Here is a 21,769-nt window from a genome sequence, read left to right as displayed (position 1 = left end):
CTTTTGTTATAGCGAACAGCGTCCATAAAATTTGTTTTGGGAATTGTAAGTTTCACATCTTGTAATAAATTTGTTTTGGTTTCCGTACGAATTGTTGCTTTTGTTCATTTGTTCTGGAGTGTGTAAAAGTGTTTCATGTGTTGCACTTTCAGGCCACCTTAATATTTACTATAAGATAAATTTACATTAGCGGGCATAAACCTTTTAAACATCTATTTATTTGGTCAAAACAGGACTAGTCAGTGTTTTTTCTTCCTTGACTATGCTTTTAAATATCTCTAGGCTAAGTTTAATAGGTAAACTTGGTAAAGAATAAAAAATTGTCACATGTCCGCCATTTTGTGAAACACAAATCCCTCTAATCTTCTGCCGCTGTAATTATATTTAAATATAGATTTAAAACACTATTGAACTTGTCAGAAAACTGACAAGTTCGATTGCTTTTGTCTGGTCGCTGTCGATCTTTGCCTCGGTTGCTTCTGTCTGCGTGTGAGTCATCAAATATGGCGGCCACTCAGACGACGAACCCCTCTCAGCTTCTGCCGCTCGGTTTGTAAATGTTCAAATTACTGCTGCTTTTTACGTGTGTGATTTTAATAACATCGATGTTAACTGTGTTTAACTGTTTTTTTTAACTCTGAGCCGCAGCAAAAGTGAGAAGTTTTTTTGGGGAAAGCCGGCGTTCTCTAGTTGCTCGCGTCAGCGTTAGCTTCGTAGCTAACACTTGAAATACTGAAATATTGATTTAAACTCCCATGTTTGGCACTTTTTATTTTTATTTGTGGTCAAAGTTAGATTCGGAATCGTCACAAATTTATTTGACCTCGTGATTTGATTCATTTGTTAATCTTTAGGTGAGTTATTTTAGTTAAAGGTGATGCTCACGTGTAGTTTAAGCGTAAGTCGCTTTGGATAAAAGCGCCTGCTAATTTAAATGATATGTAATGTAAAGGACATGTAATGACGAGGACAGCAGGTGGAGTTATAGTTAGTAGTGGGCTTATAACAGGTATTGTATTAGGGATTAGCGCTACAGTATACGGTTATTTTCACAGGTGAATAATATCCTACAGACCCTGAAGATTCATAAAAACACAGTCTCTGATTTGTGAAACCTTTATTCTATTTGTGAAAATACAATAACGGCCCATTTCACTGTTTTTTCAGCATATAGACAACTTTGGACCAGGTCCATATCAAAAACCACTTTACTTAGACTTCTCAAATCTGGACTGGATTATCCTACAGACCCTGAAGATTCATAAAAACACAGTCTCTGATTTGGGAAACCTTTATTCTATTTGTGAAAATGCAATAAAGGCCCATTTCACCGTTCACAAATCAGAGACTGTGTTTTTATGAATCTTCAGGATAATCTAGTACAGATTTGAGGAGTCTAGGTACAGTGGTTTTTGATGTGGACCTGGTCTAATGAGGTCTAGGTATGAGACAAAAACGGTGAAATCTCCCCTTTAGCATTTTCATAAATAAAATAAAAGTTTCACAAATACAACAGTGGGTGTCAAGCTAAGTTAATGTCATACCCAAAACGTCTAAAATGTTTTCACATCAAGAAGTGTCCCAAAAAAAGATAATATCCGATAAGTGGAGTAATCGTTTCAGCTCTACTTTTGCTACAGTCTATTTGTTTGCAGCAGGTGAACTTTCTTCCAGCCTTTTTTTGTACATGGTTGCTTCACCTCTGGCTTTAAATGAACACATTTAAAGGCTTGTGAAAATCAGACCAAACAACCCATGTGAATGTGGACAAATTCTCATTTTCCACAACATCTGTTCTACTTGATTTTAGGTCTTAGGTTTGTGTGTGTGTTAATTAGAGCTGAAACAATTAATCGTTTATTAATCTATTACTAAATGAATTGACAACTAATTTGATAATCGATAATCGGTTTGAAGTTTTTTTTCATGATTAAAGCAACATTTCCGATTGTTTAAGCTTCTTAAATGTGAATATTTTCTTCATTTCTTTGCTCTGGATAACAAAGAAATCATTAAAAGTGAAACATTTTGGTTTGTGGACGAAACAAGACATTTAAGAACGTCATCATTTCCAGGTTTGACAAACACGATCCACATTTTGTACGGTTTTCTGATATTTTATTGACCAAACGATTCATCGAGAAAATAATCGACAGATTAATCGATTATGAAAATAATCGTTAGTTGCAGCTCTAGTGTTAATGATTCCAAATCACATGATATCTGCAGTTTTCTCTCCTGTTTTGCTGGATTCACGGAGTGAACATGTTCTGTTTCCTTCCCTCTGTCATTTTTCAGAGCTGGTGGACAAATGCATCGGCTCACGGATTCACATCGTCATGAAGACGGATAAAGAAATTGTCGGGACTCTGCTGGGATTCGACGACTTTGTCAGTATCCTTTTACCTCTAAAAACACACACACACACACACACACACACACACACACACACACACACACACACACACACACTCTGTGGGCTGTATTTAAAGCTGGGGGGTGGCAATATAAAACCATCTGTCTGACTTTTAATCACATAACATTTGACAGGCTTCAGGCTTCTACTTGTCAGGTGACCCACCCCGGGCTGAGCAGTGCTGAAATGTATGAGTAGAAATGTGACAGATGTGTCGTTAAATGAGCCACCTCCTCACCTCCGTTTCCTTAACTTCTCGTGTCAGATATGGTGTTGGAGGATGTGACAGAATTGTAAGTGAACTTTAAGGTTTTTGTAGATTTTGTTGTTGCTGTTAAACGAGTTCACTGATGAAATGAACATGTTGCAGTGAAATCACACCAGAGGGACGAAGGATAACCAAACTGGATCAGATCCTCCTCAACGGCAACAACATCACTATGGTATGAAAGTGATCTCCTTTTATGTATAATATTAAAGCGAGAGTAGTGTTTTGAACGTGTGGATGTCTGAGGTACTGTCGTACAAACAAATCCTCTGCTTAGAGACAGGAAAAACTTTTCTTAGCCACTTTGTTCAAGGCTCACTTCTTAAAATTGACGTTACCTTAAATCTGTGATGTCTTAAAAACATGTCCACGTCTTTATCTCACTGTTAGACAGAGTTTGTAAACCACTCTCCCACACCAAAGCCCATAGAGAAAATCCGTGATTTTAACATCACAGCACACAGGAGTTGTTGATCCACTGCTGCCTCCGTCACTAACTTCAAATGTCTTATTTTGTCACTTCGGCATTTAGAATCCTTTGTTCAGATTGACCTCAGTGACAAAAAGTGACCACACGAGGCAGCAGAGGACCAGCAGCTCCTGTGTCCCTGCCAGCTAAAATCACTGATTTTCTCTGAGGTTTGGTGTGGGAGAGTGAGTGTCATTACTGCATTAAACCAGATGTCCAAAATCACCCGTGGTATCCCTTTAATTTCACTGTACAGGATCATAAATGCGTCAATGCTTACATTTATTTATTGTATTTCCAGCTCATACCTGGAGGAGAAGGTCCTGAAGTTTGAGTCATGCTGGCTTTTTCATTTGTTTCGAACCTTGGTATTTTTGTTGTTCATGTTTGTTTTTTTTCCCCTCTTGCTTTTATAGAGGAAAATATTTTTCTAGTAAGATTCTGATTCTTTTTTTGTTTATTAAAAAGAAAACACCTGATGAGTTTTTTGTTATAAATAAATCAGTGAATCTCACGCAACAGTCTTTGTTTTTATTTCTTTATTTCAAATGTCACACTTGCACAACTAAAAAAAGATTTGGTGCAAAGAAAGAAAGACTTAAGTGTTTCCTTGAATGTTTTCTGGAACAGATTTTGAATTGAAAGGTTTTCTCTGACGTGTTTTGCGGGTTTCTGCGTCTTAACGGTCAGTACATGGACGGCTTCTCCTCTCCTTTAGGATTGGTCACCTTCTCTTGGTTCTTGCTGATGATGTCGTAAAGCTCCGCCTAGAGGAAAGATGCAGAAAAACAACGTTAATGCGTTGCCGCTGTTTTTTTCCATTTATTTTCCACGCGCTGCTTCAGACGTCGCTGCGACTCACGTAGAAGCCGCGGATGTCGAGGACGATCACTCGGACCTCGCTGTAGATGGCCTCGTCCTTCTCATGGACGAGCGAGCGGTAGTCCATCTGAAGAGAGAGGAGTTAAAGGAGCGTTCTGACATTTATTATACACAGGTAAGAGTCAGTCACCACAGAGCTGACAATTCATCAATAATTAATCAATTACCAAGACATTTGTTCTTCGGCTCTTTAAATGTCAATATTTTGTCCACATAACAAAAAAATCGGACATTTGAGAACATTTCAAACATTTTATTGACAAACACCTGGATCTGTGTGACGTGTGTCATGTGATTTAAACACTGCTGTCTCAGTTTTATGTAAAATCCTCGTCTTCAGATCGTCTCTTGCGTGAACAAATGTAGCATTTTAAATCAACTAAGCTTTCCTGACTTTGATGAAATAAAACAAAAGCTTAAACGAGTTCTTCGTTCCTGTGATTGATTTAAATCTTAAAAAGTATCGGGAAACAAACCTTTATTTTAGTGCAGGTTGTTTAAGAGAACGTTTAAAAACCAGTGAAAACACTCACCACATGAGTTTCTTTGGAGGCTTTGGCGACGGCGTCTCCTCTCTCTGAGAAGTACCTGCACACGGCAGAGAACTTACATTATTATTCTTCTATTGTTTTCAGGTTTAAATGAAGGCGACCATAAGTCAAAGTTTTACTTGTTGATGTTTGTTTGAAAACCGTCCACTTTGGTTTTCACAGCGGTGATTCTCTCCAGGATTTTCTCCTGTGGTGCAGAAAGAAAATAGAAGAATGTTATATTTATTTTAATGTTAAACAAACTGAAATATGTCACAGTCTCACAGCTGTGAACACAGATGGATTAATGTGGGATTTTCTATGACTGATGCTGTTTTTCCTTTGCGAGTTTGTTTTTTTTGGCTCATATTTAACCAATTTTATAATGTTCCTCCATCTGAGAAAAAACCATGGACGTTTTAGTGACATTTATTATGTTTCTGAGAGCGAAGAAAAAGCCTCATTATTAATAAATGGTAACTATCAGCCCAGTTATTGAGTCTCGAGTTCTTGTTAATAAACTGACGTAAAAAGCGGACCTGGATTGCGACTCCAAAGTCATTTCCGTCTTCTATCTTTGGGATGAGGAGCTGAATCCAGCATGAAACCTGAGGGGAGAAGAACATGGACACACGAGAGATTATCTCTGTTCAAAAATGTCAAACTCACTGTTTTTTCACTCACTTACGTTAATGATGGTTTCTCTCAGAGACACAATTTCCGGTTTGACTTTGTCCAGGAGCGCCATGATCTTCTCATTCCCCTTGATGAAGCCACATTTTGGAGCTGCAGATAAATATATATATATAAAATATTTAAATGATTATTTTTGACAGTATATTATGTTGAGTGAATGTGAGGAGGAAAAACTCTTCACCTTTCTTCTTCTTCTCTGCGCTGTCTTCATTCTTGTCCGTCTCCATTTCCTGTTGGACAAGTTTATGAAGCTATAAAACAGCCTGTAATCTTACCAGATTAATGTTGCAAATGTGGGTATGAGTTGAACTCCATGATAAAGGGATAGTTCAGGTTTTTTGGAATGAGGTACTGACATTTAAGCACATTATTCACTAAGAAACTAAAAAAAAGCACACACATATTGCTTTAAGATCATTATCTCTTTAAGTCTACAATGTCTCAAGCACATGTTCACGTCTTTATCTCACTGTCAGACAGACTTTTCCAACAGGAAGTGAAGTTTGTGAACCACTCACTCTCCCACACCAAAGCCCATCAAGAAAATCAGTGATTTTAACATCACACACACACACACACACACAGGAGTTGTTGATCCACTGCTGCCTCCATCACTGAGTTTTAATGTCTTATTTTGTCAATTCAGCTTTTAAAATCCTTCATTCAGATTAACCTCAGTGACACAAAGTGACCACACAAGGCAGCAGAGGACCAGCAGCTCCTTTGTCCCCGCCAGCTAAAATCACTGATTTTCTCTAGTGACAAAATAAGACTTTTGAACTTAGTGATGGAGGTAGCAGTGAATCAACAACGCCTGTGTGTGTGATGTTAAAATCACTGATTTTCTTGATGGGGTTTGGTGCAAGGAGTGAAACTTTTTTGTTTTCTGTTGGAAAAGTCTGTCTAACGGTGAAATAAAGACATAAGCATATTGTTAAGACGCCGTAAGACTTAAACTGACATAGATTTTATTATTTTTTTAAGTGGCTAAAATCTTTTTTGGGGGTTCCTGAACTGTCCCTGTAATCTGGTCCACGGTCTCCTGTTCTCACCTCTTCTTCTGGAGACGGAGGGTCTGGGATGGGAATGTCCAGCGGAGCCCGGAGTGAGCACAGGTCAGTGATGCTGAGAGCGTCATCCTGACAACAGAGAGACAAGATGGAGAAGGGTAAATAAAAGAAAAAAGAAAAGAAATATCTAGTAACCTGGTTTTCACACGTGTTCCAAACGTTCTGACCCTGAGCATCGCGTCCAGCTGTGTGATCTTCAGTGGGATGTAATTAGAGAAGAGATTCTCCACCTGAAAAACAGAAAAAGAAAAAGAATTAAGAAACGCTGCATAAGTCTTATATATCACAATAACAATGATATTGTCTCCAGACCTCATGATAAAGGGACTGACTGTAGTTTTCCACCTGTAAAACAAAAATAAATCATTATTCTCCCTTTTTACTGCATTTACTTCAAGAAACGTTTGTTTTAAACCCTTTGTAACACTGAATAATCATTTTAAAACCTGTAAACTAATTTTCATCCCCACCCAGACCTTGGGAACACACACAGTTTTCTCACAGTTTAACAATAATTTAAAGCTGAACAGTTTCATGTGAACAATTTTGTGTTTTTTTAAATTAAAGTTGAAGTCGCTGAGTCACGAGTCGACTTTACTTTCGTTTTTCCGGGACTTTCCTCCTCTTTCCTCCTCCTCTGCTACTCGCTTTAAACTGTGACTTTGTACTTTACTAAAACACTTATTATATCATAATACATTAAGTGTAAGTGATTTTAAAGCAAATACTTTGTTTGTCTGTCACTCACCTTCACCGCAGCCACGCTGCTGATTTTCAGCACCGATGTCTTCGGCATGACGACGCAGATTGTGATAAAAATTAATAAATAAACGAGTGTTTTCACGCGTTTTCTTGTAATAAGCGAGGAGAATTCAGTCGTTTCTGCTGTTTTCTGCTGTTTCTGCCGCTGCGGGAGAACAGAAACACACAGAACCGTACATTTATTTCCTCATTCACTTTATTTTCGGTTTCACATCGGATGACGTGTTTATGCCCCGCCCACTTAAAAATCTCCTCCCACAAGCTCTTTAAAAAAGAAAAGAAGTTATTATTATTAAATTATACATTTATTATTTAATGTGGGCGTAAAAATGTAATCAATACTTCAATAAAAATAAATAATTATTAAATAATAATAATAATGATTATTATAACTACTTGTTACTTGTTTGTTTTATTTTTTAGCAGCACATTTTACTTTCTGACCCTAAAGGTCACCTTACACACAAATGCAAACATAAAAATAGAATAAAATAAAATAATGAAAGTGTGGTCATTGAGAAAATGTATAAAATCAAAAGAAATATTGGTGAATTTTGTCATTTTAACAGAAAATATAAAGTAACTTTAAACTGATTTCCTTCAGTTTAAAATACATTCCTACTTTAATACTTTTATTTCTTTTAAAATAGTGTGAAAATCTGTACACGACGAGGAAAAAGAAAAAGCTAAATTTCACACTGCGCTCTTTCTTTGTATGCTCTGATTTTGTAACTCTTCTACTTTTATTTTGAAAGAACCAAACGGGAAGTGGAGCCGTCACGGTGTAGTTCCGTGTTTGAAGCTAACAACAGCAGCAGCAGAGCAGCTACAAACATACAAGGTGAGACTTTAACCACAAACTACGCACTTTAAAATACGTTAAAACGCGTTAAAACTCGTTATTTAAAATATGTATTTCACATGTGTAATCGGTGACTTTGTTGTTTGGACACGAAACAACAGTTTAAATAAACCCGAGGAGACGATGACGCTAAATATCTGACAAAGTTTCGGTTTCAACTTACGAGAAATTTCACTGTGTTTAAGGTTTAATCACAGTGACATGCCGTAAAAACACAGTAAAACTGCACTAGATTAACACGTTTTTATTGTAAATAACATGAATCTGAGTGTCTCCTGCTCGTGTTAATGCTGTAATTGAGTCTTTTATTAGTAGGTGTTTACTGTCAGTGTGAATGAAGCTATTATTAACTGGGACTTTAGCACAGTTTTACTGTCACGCACTCTTACTAAAATAGCTTTAAATGACATTTAATTGAAATGAATGACACTGCTTCTATCTTAAGCAGAAACAGTATTTAGTCAGTGTCATTTAAGCAGGTCTTATTTTGTCCTTAACTTTATTATAAAACAACGTAGAACAGGTTAAATGTATCTTTAATTCATTAAGTTATCTTTTATTATTTATTTTTGATTTTCCATTTTGCCGGAACTTATAACAGGAACAACTGCCAGCACTTATATTAATTATCTTTAAGTTGACTCAATTTTATTCCCAAAAACATTAAATGTTAAAACATGATGTTTTTAGTCTCACTAAAATTTAGTTTTAACACTATTTGTTCATATTCATAATTCATAATTTCACTTTAAAATAGTTGCCTATTCATTTTGGAATTAATCAATTAATCAATACAGTCAGGTGATTGAACACACACACAAAAAGTTAATCTTCAATTTCACCTCAATTTTACCGACATTTTTCTTAATTTTTGTTTGAAGAAAATACCTTGTTAATTGTTTTCTCATTTTCTTTTTAGGAATTTTTTTTGATGATTATTTAAGATTATATTTACCTTTTTAATTTAAAACATGGATTCATGACACATTATAATCTAAACCACTCTTTATTCAAATAGAACATGATTTACTTTCAACATTTATGTTTCAGAACTTGAACAAATGTAATTTAGGTTTTTGCTATTTGCTAAATTACGATATTTTAACGATTTATTGTCTGTGTGATTCTCAGAGCGATGATCAGCAGCAGCAGCAGTGGCGGCAGCGGCAGCAGCAGCAGCAGCAGCAGCAGCAGCTCTGGGTCCGAGCCGATGGATGAGGTGAGGAGGAGAGCTCTGTCCGTCCTGTCCTCGTCTGGTGTCGCTCAGGACGTGAAGGCCGATGTCCAGGCGATGGCGGACGCCGCTCTGCCCCCGTCGCAGAAATACCTACACCTGGCGGCGGAGACCGTGCTGAGGGAGAACACAAGCAGCCGCAGCAAACACGAGGTCAGTGACGTCACACTCCTCACACACGACCTTACTTTAATTATTTTCTCTTCAGGAAGTTTTCTGAGGATTATTTAAGATAATATTTACCTTCTTAGATTTGCTGCTGATTGAATTCCTTTTTAGTTTCCACCGACATCATTTCTTTCATTGCAGTTTCAACACTGGGTGTCACTGTTACCTCAGTATGACATCCTAACATACTTAGACATACTTGTTTGAACCGGAAGGGCAAATTTCAGATAAATAATACTACAAACAAAGACTAGGGCTGCAAGTATGATGTTTATTTGTTAAATTCTAAATGAATCATCAGCTAGTGTTTTTTTAATTATTAAATAATATATATAAATATTCTATTTTGCATCAGGTCATGGAGTCTTTGAGTCGCCTCGTCAAGGCCTTGAGTATCCTGGAGAAGTACGGCTGTAACCTGACGTCTCCTGCCAGACCCAGATACTGGAGGAGCGTCAAGCACAACAACCCCGTCTTCAGAACCACGGTGGACGCTGTCAAGGTGAGGACACACCTGAAGGATCTACCTTTTGATCACAAGAACGTTCTGGATCTGTGTAGAACTTGACCTGCTTCTCAATATTAACATCTGACATAAACATGAGATGTCACTGAGATACACACATGTGAACCATGTCCTCACTGTGGTCTCTGCTCACAGGGAGGACGTCGTGTCCTCTTCCTCTACGGTTACACTAACCAGCAGGTGGACGGCCTCAGTTTCCCCGATGACGTCAGCGAGCCGGACACGGACAAGGTCGCGGCGGTGACACTGGAGGTCATGACCCTGCGCACAGAAGTGGACATGCTGGTGAAGGTGAGTGGAGACGATCGTCTGTCTTGTCGCAGATTCTTCTCCGCCATGTTTCATCTGGTTTTATTTGAATTGTTTTTGTATCTGTGTTTGCTCAGGGAACTCATCCTCACGTAGAAAACTTCAAAGACATCGTCCCTTTTGTCGCTCAGCAGGTGTGTTTTTATTTTCCTTCTTCTGTTTCCATCGTCCACTCACTCTGTCATCGTTTTTAACCACTTTTAACCTCTCTTCATTGCAATATTAAACCTTAAATATTCAATATTGTTCATTTAAAGACATTTAATGCTGCCAACTACAGGCAGGAAACTAGTGATAAAGTACAATATTAATGGAAATAAATGTTAAAATTGTCTTTATTCTCACTTGCTTTGTAAATAAAGTTGTATTATATTAATATTTTCATATTATACCTCTTTTGCTTCTTAAATCTGAAAAATATCGTAGAATAAAGAAGATTTTCTTGAATAGTTAATACAAGATAAGACAACGGGGACTTTTACAAGATAAAGCATAATAAGTCAATAAATATCTCAATTTTCTACAAAACAATGATAATAATATGAAAAATAAATGGATGTTGTTTAGTGAGGACACTGAAAAAAACTTTTATTTCAAACTCCTTAATCTGGATGACGGTTGCCATTAACAGATTATTTACATTATCCCTTAATCTGCTGATTATTTTCCTGATTAATCTGTACATTTGATTCATAAAGTGTCTGGAAATGAAACCTGAGTTTTAATGATTCTTTTTGTTTATACAAAGCAAAGGAAGAAGAAAAGGTTCACAATTTGAAAATGTACGCAGTAATGGATTAATGATGGATTAATAATGGGTTAATGATGTATAAATGTTTGCAGTGTAATTCTGTTGTTCAGGACGTGACGTCAGCTGACGCCATGGTGATTCCGCCTGAGAAGGAGCAGCAGAACACGGACAAAGCGCCGCTCGTCTCTCCTCCTCCTAAACCTCCTCAGAGGCTCGTGGCTCCGCCCCTCAAAGCAAAACCCTCAGCAGGTGAAGCAGCAGGTGAAGCTGAAGTGAAACCTGCTTTCAGTTGAAGTTTCACTGTGACCTGAGACGTTTCTTCTCCTCCTCCTCCTCTCTTAGCTGCCGTGTGTGTGGGCTCTGAGTGTGACCTGTGTGGCGTGGCTCCGTCCCTCGTCTGTCCTCCGTGTGGAGGTCAGTCCTTCTGTGACGCCTGTGACCTCCTCTTCCACCGACACCCGAGCAGAGCCAATCACAAGAGAGACAAGATCCACCAGACCAAGCACGGTACGTCACATGTCATTCTTCTGCTTCTTCTTCTTCATCTTTGTCTTCTTCTTTGTCTTCTCCTCCGCTCCTCCTCCTCCTGTGACGTCTCTGTGTGTGTCTGTGTGTTGGACAGAGCCGTGTGGTATCTGTGGTATATCAGTGGTGCAGTGTCAGTGCTCCACCTGTGTGCAGAGACTATGTGAGAACTGTGACCTCCTCTTCCACTCTCACCCTGAGCGTAAAGGACACAACAGGACATTTGTCACAGCTGCAAAGACGTCCAGGTGAGGACCAGGGTTTTCACAGACTTTATATACGAGGACGACGAGTGGATTATTGAATGATTGTGTCTGTTGTCTCTCAGTCTGTCTCTGTCTCCGTGGGAATGCAGTCACTGCACCACGGTGAACGAGATGCGAGCCGTCCTCTGCTCCACCTGTGAGCGACCTCGTCTCGCCACGGCCGCGTCCGTCGCTCAGGAAAACCCTGCATCGCTTCCCACGTCACCAAGTTCAGGTGACGCATGGACCATTTAGATGAAACTACAGCAAATGTGTTTGAAAACATAAGACATGGTCATTGAAAGTGCAAGAATTTTGTTAATATTTAAGCTAAATGTCTCCTACGGATCCCTGGACGCAGGACAAACGTGGAGACCTCATTACTCGCAGTGTTGTGGACACTGTCCATTCTGTCTCTCTGAGACGAGCCAGTAAAGTTAAGACGAGAAAGTGGTGACATGATGTCTTCTCCACATGCAGAGCGTGCTGCAAATCAATAAAAGTGGATGCCGTCATGGACGAAGACGAGTTGTCCTCCACATTTTCATTGTGTCAACACATTCTGTCTTTGAATTTCATGTAAACCAAGGTTTTATTTACACATCAAACAGTCGTCAAAAACACAAAGTTCTGACACGTTGTCGTGTGTGTTTGTGTCCACAGAGTGGCAGTGTAGAAGCTGCACTGTGGTCAATCAAGGCAGCAGCATCCTGTGTGAGGTGTGTGAGCGCCCCCGTCTGGCCACTCGCCCGCCTGTGCCACTTGTCGTCCCAGCTCCGTCCAACTCTGGACCTCGGTGTGAAACCGGAACAAAGGTTTGAATATTTGATCCTCAAAGGTATTGTTTGTTGTTTGTGTGATTGTGATTGGACCGTCTGTGATCTCCTTCTTCTCAGTGGACCTGTCAGTTCTGCACCTACGTCAACACCAAGCCCACCACAGTGTGTGAGATGTGTAACCTGTCGTGTAAAGACTCTGCCGGAGACTCTGCGCCTCACTCTCTTCAGCAGCCGCCGCCGTCCGTCGCCACAGAGCAGCCTCAGGTCGCCGTGAAGCCGCAGCCCAAGCCCAGAGAGTGTGTGGAGCTGAGGAGGCAGAAGCTGATGAGGGAGGACGGACTCGGCCTCATCCATCACATCAGGGTGCGACTTTAGTTTCTGTGATTTTTCAGCTTCATAAATGTGAATATTTTCTGGTTTCTTTGCTCCATGAAACAAAGAAATCATTCAACAGAATTTTTGGTTTGAGAAAGGTGTTCCAACATTTTCTGACATTTTATGGACCAAACGTGTGATTATGAAAATAAGACTGTATATCGACAACGGTCACTCATCTATAATTGCTATAATTGCTCAACAAAAGAGGAAATAACCTGCTATATGTTTCAGTATTTTTCATCATATTTTAATGTATAAATGACACTTAATATCTGTGGAAAGTTTAAGTAAAATAACTATTTTTGATATAATTCAGAACAAATCTTTCTCCAGATTCCAGAACAGCAAACTACGTTTCATATACATTTAGTATTATTTTCATAATCCAGTAATCTGTAAAACAGATACTCTAAGTGTTTAAGTGAAGATTATTCCCGTGTCTTTTATTCCAGGAGGCAGAGAAGCGCGGTGTGAGTCCAGAGGAAGTGTACGCCGCTCTGTGCGTGTGCGGCGGCAGCAACGTCAGCCCCTGTGACTGGCTCACGTCAGAACTGCCCCACCTGCTGGACGAGATCTGCGCCATGGCCGCGTCCGTGCAGGTCAACTACAGACCTGGGGATTCTGGGATACGCGCTGCCGTCACCGCCGTGGAGAGAGACGGCGAGGAGACACAGGAGAGCGACGCCGTCGTGAAGCTGTCCAGAGCTGAGGCCAAGCTGGCGTGGTTAGCGGCGGGCGGAGACACGGAGAGAGCGGTGACGCAGCTGCTGAGAGACCGACAGGCGAAGGTCAGGAAATGCAGTAAAAAATGACGTAATATTAGTGTGTGATCATTATAGCGCTCCACTCTCTTTATCTTTGTCTTTTAAAGTTCCTCTGTTGTTGTTGCTGTTGTTTCTCTCCGTGTCCAGATGAGGGAGCTCCACTCTCTTGGCTTCAGAGACGTGGCTAAGTGTGAGGAGGCGCTGCGGCTGAGCGGCGGCGAGGTCAAAGGGGCTTTGTCTCTGCTGCAGCGCCCTCTGCTGGAGCCGTACCACCAGCGTATCTGGACTGACTTTCCCGAGCCTCAGATCGACGCCGCACACCCGGACAAACAGGTTTGAGCGGTCACGCCTTGTTCCTGTGCTGACTGAAATTAAACAGTTTCTATTTTTAACACGTGGTTTACTCTGCTCAGAGGATGTGCAGGCGTCTCCTGGCGCTGTACGACCTGCCCAGCTGGGGGCGCTGCGAGCTGGTGCTGTCCCTGCTGCAGGAGCCGGACGTCACATACTCTCTGGAGGACGTGGTCCAGGCCGTGAAGGAGTCACATGACCGGGATTTCATCAGGCGTCTCCTGAAGAACGAATGTCCCTGCTGTCTGTGCGTCTTTCCCCGCAGTAAGGTGGGTCAGCTGAGACCAGATGTCCTTCATCCATATCCACTTTAGAATCTAAAATCTACAATAATCTCTTTAGAAAAAAAGTGGTTGCTTTTTTACAAATTATTTTGAGTTTAAATCAGAAGTAGAAAATGAAATACAAACTGATTCCGCTGAATCATAAAATAAAACAACAAACAAAACAAAAAATCTCATTGAAAAAACAAAATCATGCATCTATCTTTAATCCTCTAAAATTGGAAAAGAAAAAAAAAATTGTTTATTTCATTATTTGTTTCGAAATCTTAATCCAAATCTTAATCCTAATCCAAATCTTAATATTAATCTTAATCCAAATCCAAATCCTAATCCAAATCCTAATCCAAATCTTAATATTAATCTTAATCTTAATCCAACTCTTACTCCAAATCTTAATCCAAGTCCTAATCCAAATCTTACTCCAAATCCTAATCCAAATCTTAATCCAAATCCTAATCCAATCTAAATCTTAATCTTAATCTTAATCTTAATCTTAATCTTAATCTTAATCTTAATTCAAATCCTAATCCAAATCATACTCCAAATCTTAATCCAAGTCCCAATCCAAATCCTAATCCAAATCTTACTCAAAATCTTAATCCAAGTCCTAATCCAAATCTTAATCCAAATCCTAATCCAAATCCCCCCCATTTTAATATTCAATTGAAAATGGAAAATTTCCACTTCAGGTTCGGCCAAATTTGTTCTTGATTTGTTTTGAGAAAAAAGTACAAAAACAAACAGGTTTTTTTTTTCTCTTGTTGAATATAATGAATTTTCTGATTTTATATTTTTAAATTGAGTTTAAAAAGAACAAAAGTTTTCTGTTCACAAACCGAGGCAGAAAAATAACAAAAATTCATAAAAACTGTTTTATCAAACCAATAAAAGTGCAGTTTATATTTATTTGGTGATTTATTTGGAAGCAAACTATGTCTGTACATTACTGTGTATATAAACTCTATGTATATATAAACTGTTTACGTGTGTGTGTATATACATATACGTATATATGTGTGTGTATATGTGTATACATAAACTGTATGTATATGTAAGCTGTGTATATCCCGTGTGTGTGTTCAGATGCAGTCTCTGACGTCGTGTCAGTGCTCCGTGTGTCACGACTGCTTCGGTCAACACTTCACCATCGCAGTGAGAGACAAACACATCAGAGACATGGTTTGTCCCGTCTGTGGAGAACCTGACATCAATGACCCCGAGCAGCTCGACAGCTACTTCTCCACGCTCGACATACAGGTGCGCTTCTATAAACTGGTGATGCCCAAACACTGGGCCACGGACCCACGCGTGGGCCGTGGGAGATTTTTCTTGGGACCCCAAAAAAGAAAAGTGTAAAATTTTAGGATTTGATTTTGATTGTGATGTTTAAAATGTTGGTCCTTGTGTAGAAGGTTTGTGAAACAGTGAATTAAACTCATCTTTTACATTAAATATCGTAAAATTCATCTTAATTTTTTAAACGTTTTTTACGTTATCAGTCAGTTTTCTTCTTTTTTCTCTCTTTTAATACTTTTATTATAAATAAGTGTCACAAATAAGCCTCCCTTAGCTTCTTTGTTTAATTATTTTAAAATACTTTTTTACAAAAATACACTTTATACTTGTGTAACCTTTGTAAGACTTGTGTAAACTTTAAAAAATAGTTTTATTTTTATTTTCCCACAGTTGCGCGACTGTCTGGACATGGACGTTTATGAGCTGTTTCATAAAAAGCTGACGGAGCACGCTCTCATGAAGGATCCTAAGTTCCTCTGGTGCTGTCACGTGAGTACACACACACACACGCAGAACTGGTATACAAATATTCATTTGTATAAAAGTAAAAAAAGGTTTTGAGTAATTTAAGGAAAATGTCCAGCTAACAAGGAACATTTAGATTATTTTTACAGCTTAAAACTGGTCAGATTGAATCTGAGTGAGTGAGAGTTAAATAAATAAATGTTACTGATTTATTTTATGTCTCTTTATCAATAATAGTAATAATAATAATAACAGTATTAGTAGCAGCTCAGTGTTCGTTGTGATGATTATAAATGATGTTGCTGCAGCTGATTGAACAGTGTGTTGTTGTTCTCCTCTGTTTGTTGTCAGTGTGTCTCAGGGTTCATCAATGATGGAGATCAGCTGAAGGTCACATGTCCGTCCTGCAGACAGAGCTTCTGTACTCAGTGCAAGAAACCTGTGAGTGCTCTCACTCTCTGTCTACCTCTGCTGCTGCTTCTCATCCTCCTCCTCCTTCCTCTTCTCCTGCTTCTTCTTCTTGCTTCTCCCTCAGCCGATCACTTGTCCTCTCTCTCTTGTGTCCTCTTCTCTTTCTCTAAGTGTCCTCATGTCCTCCTTCACAACATCCATGGACCTTCTCTGTGCTCTTCTGCTTTTCCTCCTGCCTGGCAGCTCAACCAACATTTAAAGTCCCTGCTCTCACTTCCAAACTCCTTCTGTCTCCTAACTGTCCTCGTCTTTTGCCTTCAGCCAACAGTAGGACGCTGGAGTTGAAACTGAGCTTTGAAACGTTTGTCTTGATTATCTCTCTGTCTGTGTGTGTCTCTTCGTCTGTCTGTGTGTCTTTCTGTGTATGTCTGTCTCTCTGTCTGTGTCTGTGTGCCTGTCTGTGTCTGTGTCTGTCTGTCTGTCTGTGTGTCTGTGGTTTCAGTGGGAGGCTCAGCACCAGGACTTGTCCTGTGAACAGTTCCAGTTGTGGAAGCGAGAGAACGATCCAGAATACCAGAGACAGGGTTTGGCTGGATACCTGAGAGACAACGGCATCAGTGAGTCGCATCAGGACACTTTAGAGAAAGTCTCAAATCTGTGATGATTTACTGACATGTATGTTAGTGTGTGTTGCTTTTATATGCACAGCATGAGACAAAAGCCTCTTTTGTTCTTTTATATATTAAATATAGTTTGTACATGTGCATTAATATTGATGTTTTTACAGCGTGTCCACACTGCAGGTTCCAGTACGCTCTGACCAAAGGCGGCTGCATGCACTTCAGCTGCTCCCAGTGCAGGTACCAGTTCTGCAGTGGCTGCAACAACCCCTATCACAAGGTACTGTTTCACACTTTCTCTAACGTCCACTGTCGGAGCAAACACTTTCTGAGTTCATGTTTGTGCGTCGCTCGTGTGACAGATATGATGAACCTTGTGTATACAGCACTTTTACAGTGTTTATAAAGTGCTGAACAAGAAGGAAAAAAAGCCCCGTAAAAGAGTGTTAGAAACCACACAATAAAAGGTCTTATTCAAGGTAGTTTCAGTAGAATTAACAAAACTGTTTAATGAAAAACATCTGAAATTGTCTTTTATTTTGAAAGAGTAATTACTAAAATGAAAGATAACATAAAATGTGTCTTTTATTTTGTAGGAATAACTACTGAAATGAAAGATAACATAAAATGTGTCTTTTATTTTGAAAGAGTAACTATTAAAATGAAAGAAAACTAAAAAAATAAGTATTTATTTTGTAAGAGTAACTACTTAAACTAAAGATAACATAAAAAGTTGTATTTTATTTTGTAGGAATAACTACTAAAATGAAAGATAACATAAAAACATGTATTTTATTTTGAAGGAATAACTACTAAAATCATAAAAAGAAGATACATAATAACATGTATTTTATTTTGAAAGGATAACTACTAAAATCATACAATTAAAGATAACGTAGAAGCGTGTATTTTATTTTGAAAGTAACTACAAAAATGAAAGATAACATAAAAACATGTCTTTCATTTTGTAAGAATAACTAGTAAAACTCTGTCCTCCTGTAGACGCTCTGTAAGACGGCTCAGTGCAGTTACCCTGGTCTCCATGCACATCACCCTCGAGACTGTCTCTTCTATTTAAGAGACTGGGAGCCTCAGAGACTTCAGGACCTGCTGCAGGTGAGCCTTCATCATCACCCCCACTCTTCATCATCTCCTTTAATGTGGGATCTTTCACATGATTAAAAGACCAGAAATTATTAAAATCATAAAGAATTACATTTATTATGTGTTGTTTCTGAAAAATGTCCCATAGAAAGTAAAACTTCTGGTTTGAATATGAATTTGGATGTTTAAAAATTAAAATAACCTTCAGTGTTTGGGTTGAGTTTGACCAAAAATGTGTTTTATTCAAATCAGGCCTGTGCACACGAGAAAAGAGTTTAGGAGAGTCCAAAAAATTTACTTAAGTCTCTTTTTTTAGTAACTACTGAAACTAAAGATAACATAAAAACATGTATTTTATGTTGTAGGAATAACTATCAAAAAACAAAAGACAGCATAATAACATGTATTTTATTTTGTAGGAATAACTACTAAAATCAAAGAAAAAAATGTTCAGCCATGTTTGAAAATACAGCAGGCTGAGGTGAAACTGTCACAAAACAAACTCTAAGATATTTTTAATGAACTTTTCCTCTCTGCAGAAATGTGGTGTGGAATTCAACACAGATCCTGACACTGGAGCTCAAACTGGTAAAACAACTTTATTATAAATAAAGATTTCACGCTCCAAAAGCTGAAACTTAAGAGTGTCGTCATGACAACGACACACCATAATCATAATAAATATATGTCTGTTAGATGGCTGTGGAGTGATGGAGCAGAAAGATGAAGGAGGTGAACAGACTGATTCACCGTGTGGTCTCCAAACACAGCCGGGACAAGCTGGACTCTGCGAGTAAGTGTTTAACTCTGGAGGAGGAGGGCAGGGGGTGGAGCTGGAGAAGAAGGGGGAGGAGGAGAAACGAAAGTCACAGAGAAATGTTACTGTACGTCTTAATAAACTATGAGTTTTTTGACTGATATTGGACGACATACTATACTATGACTTTTTTGACTGACATACTATGCTATGACTTTTTTGACTATTTTGGACGAAATACTATACTATGACTTTTTTGACTGATTTTGGACGAAATACTAAACTATGACTTTTTTGACTGATTTTGGACAAAATACTATACTATGACTTTTTTGACTGATTTTGGACGAAATACTATACTATGACTTTTTTGACTGATTTTGGACGAAATACTATACTATGACTTTTTTGACTGATTTTGGACGACATACTATACTATGACTTTTTTGACTGATATTGGACGACATACTATACTATGACTTTTTTGACTGATATTGGACGACATACTATACTATGACTTTTTTGACTGATATTGGACGACATACTATACTATGACTTTTTTGACTGATATTGGACGACATTCTATACTATGACTTTTTTGACTGATATTGGACGACATTCTATACTATGACTTTTTTGACTGATATTGGACGACATACTATACTATGACTTTTTTGACTATTTTGGACGACATACTATACTATGACTTTTTTGACTGATTTTGGACGACATACTAAACTATGAGTTTTTTGACTGATTTTGGCGACATACTAAACTATGACTTTTTTGACTGATTTTGGACGAAATACTATACTATGACTTTTTTGACTGATTTTGGACGAAATACTATACTATGACTTTTTTGACAGATTTTGGACGAAATACTATACTATGACTTTTTTGACTGATTTTGGACGAAATACTATACTATGACTTTTTTGACAGATTTTGGACGAAATACTATACTATGACTTTTTTGACAGATTTTGGACGACATACTATACCATGACTTTTTTGACAGATTTTGGACGACATACTACACTATGACTTTTTTGACTATTTTAGACAACATACTATACTATGACTTTTTGACTGATTTTGGAAGACATACTATACTATGACTTTTTTGACTATTTTGGACAACATACTAAACTATCACTTTTATGACTGATTTTGGACGACAATCTACACTAGGGCTGAACGATATGGACAAAATTTCATATCTCGATATTCATGCCAGATATCTCGATATTGATATGATACAATATGACTATGGGTTCGGTGAAAACCAAGCATGTTTCACAAAAATAATATCATAATCATCATACAAAAGACTGTGGAAACTTTCCACATGGAAACTGCAGTTTTATTGATGAGAACTCACTGTGAGACTGTGTACACGGGTACCATGTCTTTTGCAATGTGGTATGTTATAGCGTCTGTAACGCTACTGAACGCATCAGTAAACACACTTTGCTTGGGCTTCTTTTGGGATGACTGAGAAGTCCCCGGTGTTTCTCTCATTGTAATACACTCTTCGTGCAGCACGCGATGGTGTTGTTTCAGGTGGTGAAACATGTTGTGCTACCTTGCTTCGTCGCAATTTTCGCCAAGCACGACCTGCACAACACCTCGCTCTGGTTGACATCATCCTTTTTAAATCCAAAATACTTACAAATAATGGAGAATGATTTATGTTTTGGCAGAAAATCGCCACTGGCCGCATTATCTTCCGCACTCATGTCACTTTTCTTTCCCGCTGTGTATGTCGTGTGTGTGTGTGTGTGCGCGCGCGTCTCAGTCTCCCTCCCGCCCTCCTATGTTTGTCATTGGTTGACTTCAGCTGTCGATCCACAGCAAGCATGAAATAAGGTTTGTGGTTGGCTGGCCGTAGTGGTGCATTCAAGGGCAATCGTAAAAATTATGTTTATTGTGACTGCCAGAGCTGTACATGCAGGGCGAGCGCGGGGAATTATCTATATTGTTTATATCGTTGCTTTTTCGATATTAATATCTTGAATGTTCACATCTAGATATCGATACGATAACGATATATCGTTCAGCCCTAATCTACACTATGACTTTTTTGACTATTTTGGATGACACCATACAATGACTTTTTTTACTTTCTACACTATCATAATGTTTTCTTTTTGTGTGCAGGAAACATTACAGAGAATACCTTGTAAGTCTGATCAACGCTCATTCTCTGGACCCGGCTCTAATCTACAATGTCCAGGAATTGACTCGAGCCTGTGAGAGATACCAGGTGGACATTCAGAGACTGGAGAACGAGGAAGATAGTGTTTACCACGCACGACTGCTCAAGGTCAGACACTAATGACCCTCCTTACGTGGAGATGATTTCAATTTAATCCAGAATGTTTTCACACCCACTGTCGTCACCAAAAACAGGAATCCTGGCTCCAAGGCTTGAAATAAAAAAGTGAACATATTCTTCAGTTATCGTACGCACAAGTCTTTAGTTGAATCTGAGCCACAGATTCTTTTGACACCAGTTTGGTTATGAAAATGAGTCATCCATATTTGCTTCTTTTCTTTCCTGACAGAAACTGATGGAAGTTCCTCTTGGAGAAAAAGTCCCTCGCAACAAGTGAAAATTCATTACTGGAAAAGAAATATGTCCAAATGGTGTAAACTCCCTCAGATTTGTAGAGTTTGCTGATGAACTTGCCACTACTGATTTCTGTATTTTTAGGTTTTTGTTGAATCTTCTGCACTTAACATGTTTAAATTCGTGTATCAGACATTTTCTGTAAAATTCAAACTCAAGAAATCAATAAAATTATTTTAAAAGGTGGTTTTGTCTTTTCTTTTCCTGTTGAC

General features: G+C 38.5%; 3 protein-coding genes across 5 annotated transcripts; 2 read left to right on the top strand and 1 right to left on the bottom strand.

Annotated features, from left to right (window-relative positions):
• The first annotated feature begins 444 nt into the window (after window positions 1–444).
• lsm5 (LSM5 homolog, U6 small nuclear RNA and mRNA degradation associated) lies at window positions 445–3,667 on the top strand. The gene is made up of 5 exons (XM_058623490.1): window positions 445–549; window positions 2,299–2,394; window positions 2,682–2,709; window positions 2,787–2,859; window positions 3,455–3,667. Exons 1-5 carry the CDS (start codon window positions 504–506, stop codon window positions 3,485–3,487), a joined length of 276 nt encoding a protein of 91 aa, XP_058479473.1. The 5' UTR covers window positions 445–503; the 3' UTR covers window positions 3,488–3,667.
• Window positions 3,668–3,677: 10 nt separating this feature from the next.
• psme2 (proteasome activator subunit 2) lies at window positions 3,678–7,318 on the bottom strand. The gene is made up of 11 exons (XM_058623483.1): window positions 7,080–7,318; window positions 6,644–6,676; window positions 6,499–6,561; window positions 6,314–6,400; window positions 5,443–5,491; window positions 5,254–5,351; window positions 5,105–5,173; window positions 4,706–4,773; window positions 4,569–4,623; window positions 4,016–4,102; window positions 3,678–3,920 (listed from the first exon to the last, which is right to left on the bottom strand). The coding sequence occupies exons 1-11, from the start codon at window positions 7,125–7,127 to the stop codon at window positions 3,840–3,842; spliced, it is 738 nt and encodes a 245-aa protein (XP_058479466.1). The 5' UTR covers window positions 7,128–7,318; the 3' UTR covers window positions 3,678–3,839.
• Window positions 7,319–7,874: 556 nt separating this feature from the next.
• On the top strand, window positions 7,875–21,743 carry LOC131455662 (E3 ubiquitin-protein ligase RNF31-like). Of its 3 annotated transcripts, none has more exons than XM_058623481.1 (24): window positions 7,875–7,934; window positions 9,087–9,342; window positions 9,713–9,859; window positions 10,019–10,174; window positions 10,270–10,326; window positions 11,054–11,204; window positions 11,286–11,450; window positions 11,566–11,716; window positions 11,797–11,948; window positions 12,377–12,528; window positions 12,610–12,855; window positions 13,323–13,658; window positions 13,782–13,967; window positions 14,048–14,254; window positions 15,353–15,526; window positions 15,956–16,054; window positions 16,382–16,471; window positions 16,944–17,058; window positions 17,229–17,341; window positions 18,064–18,177; window positions 18,705–18,753; window positions 18,862–18,958; window positions 21,086–21,251; window positions 21,493–21,743. In XM_058623481.1, the coding sequence occupies exons 2-24, from the start codon at window positions 9,091–9,093 to the stop codon at window positions 21,538–21,540; spliced, it is 3,423 nt and encodes a 1,140-aa protein (XP_058479464.1). In that variant the 5' UTR covers window positions 7,875–7,934; window positions 9,087–9,090; the 3' UTR covers window positions 21,541–21,743. The 3 variants fall into 3 exon arrangements, with proteins under 3 accessions (XP_058479464.1, XP_058479463.1, XP_058479456.1); XM_058623480.1 differs by having other exon boundaries at window positions 11,036–11,192; XM_058623473.1 differs by having other exon boundaries at window positions 11,036–11,204.
• Window positions 21,744–21,769: the final 26 nt, after the last annotated feature.

The sequence above is a fragment of the Solea solea genome, chromosome 1 (genome assembly GCF_958295425.1).
Source record: "Solea solea chromosome 1, fSolSol10.1, whole genome shotgun sequence".
Taxonomy (NCBI): domain Eukaryota; kingdom Metazoa; phylum Chordata; class Actinopteri; order Pleuronectiformes; family Soleidae; genus Solea; species Solea solea.
Note: the sequence above shows the minus strand (reverse complement) of the source record. Positions and strands in the feature narration are given on the sequence as shown.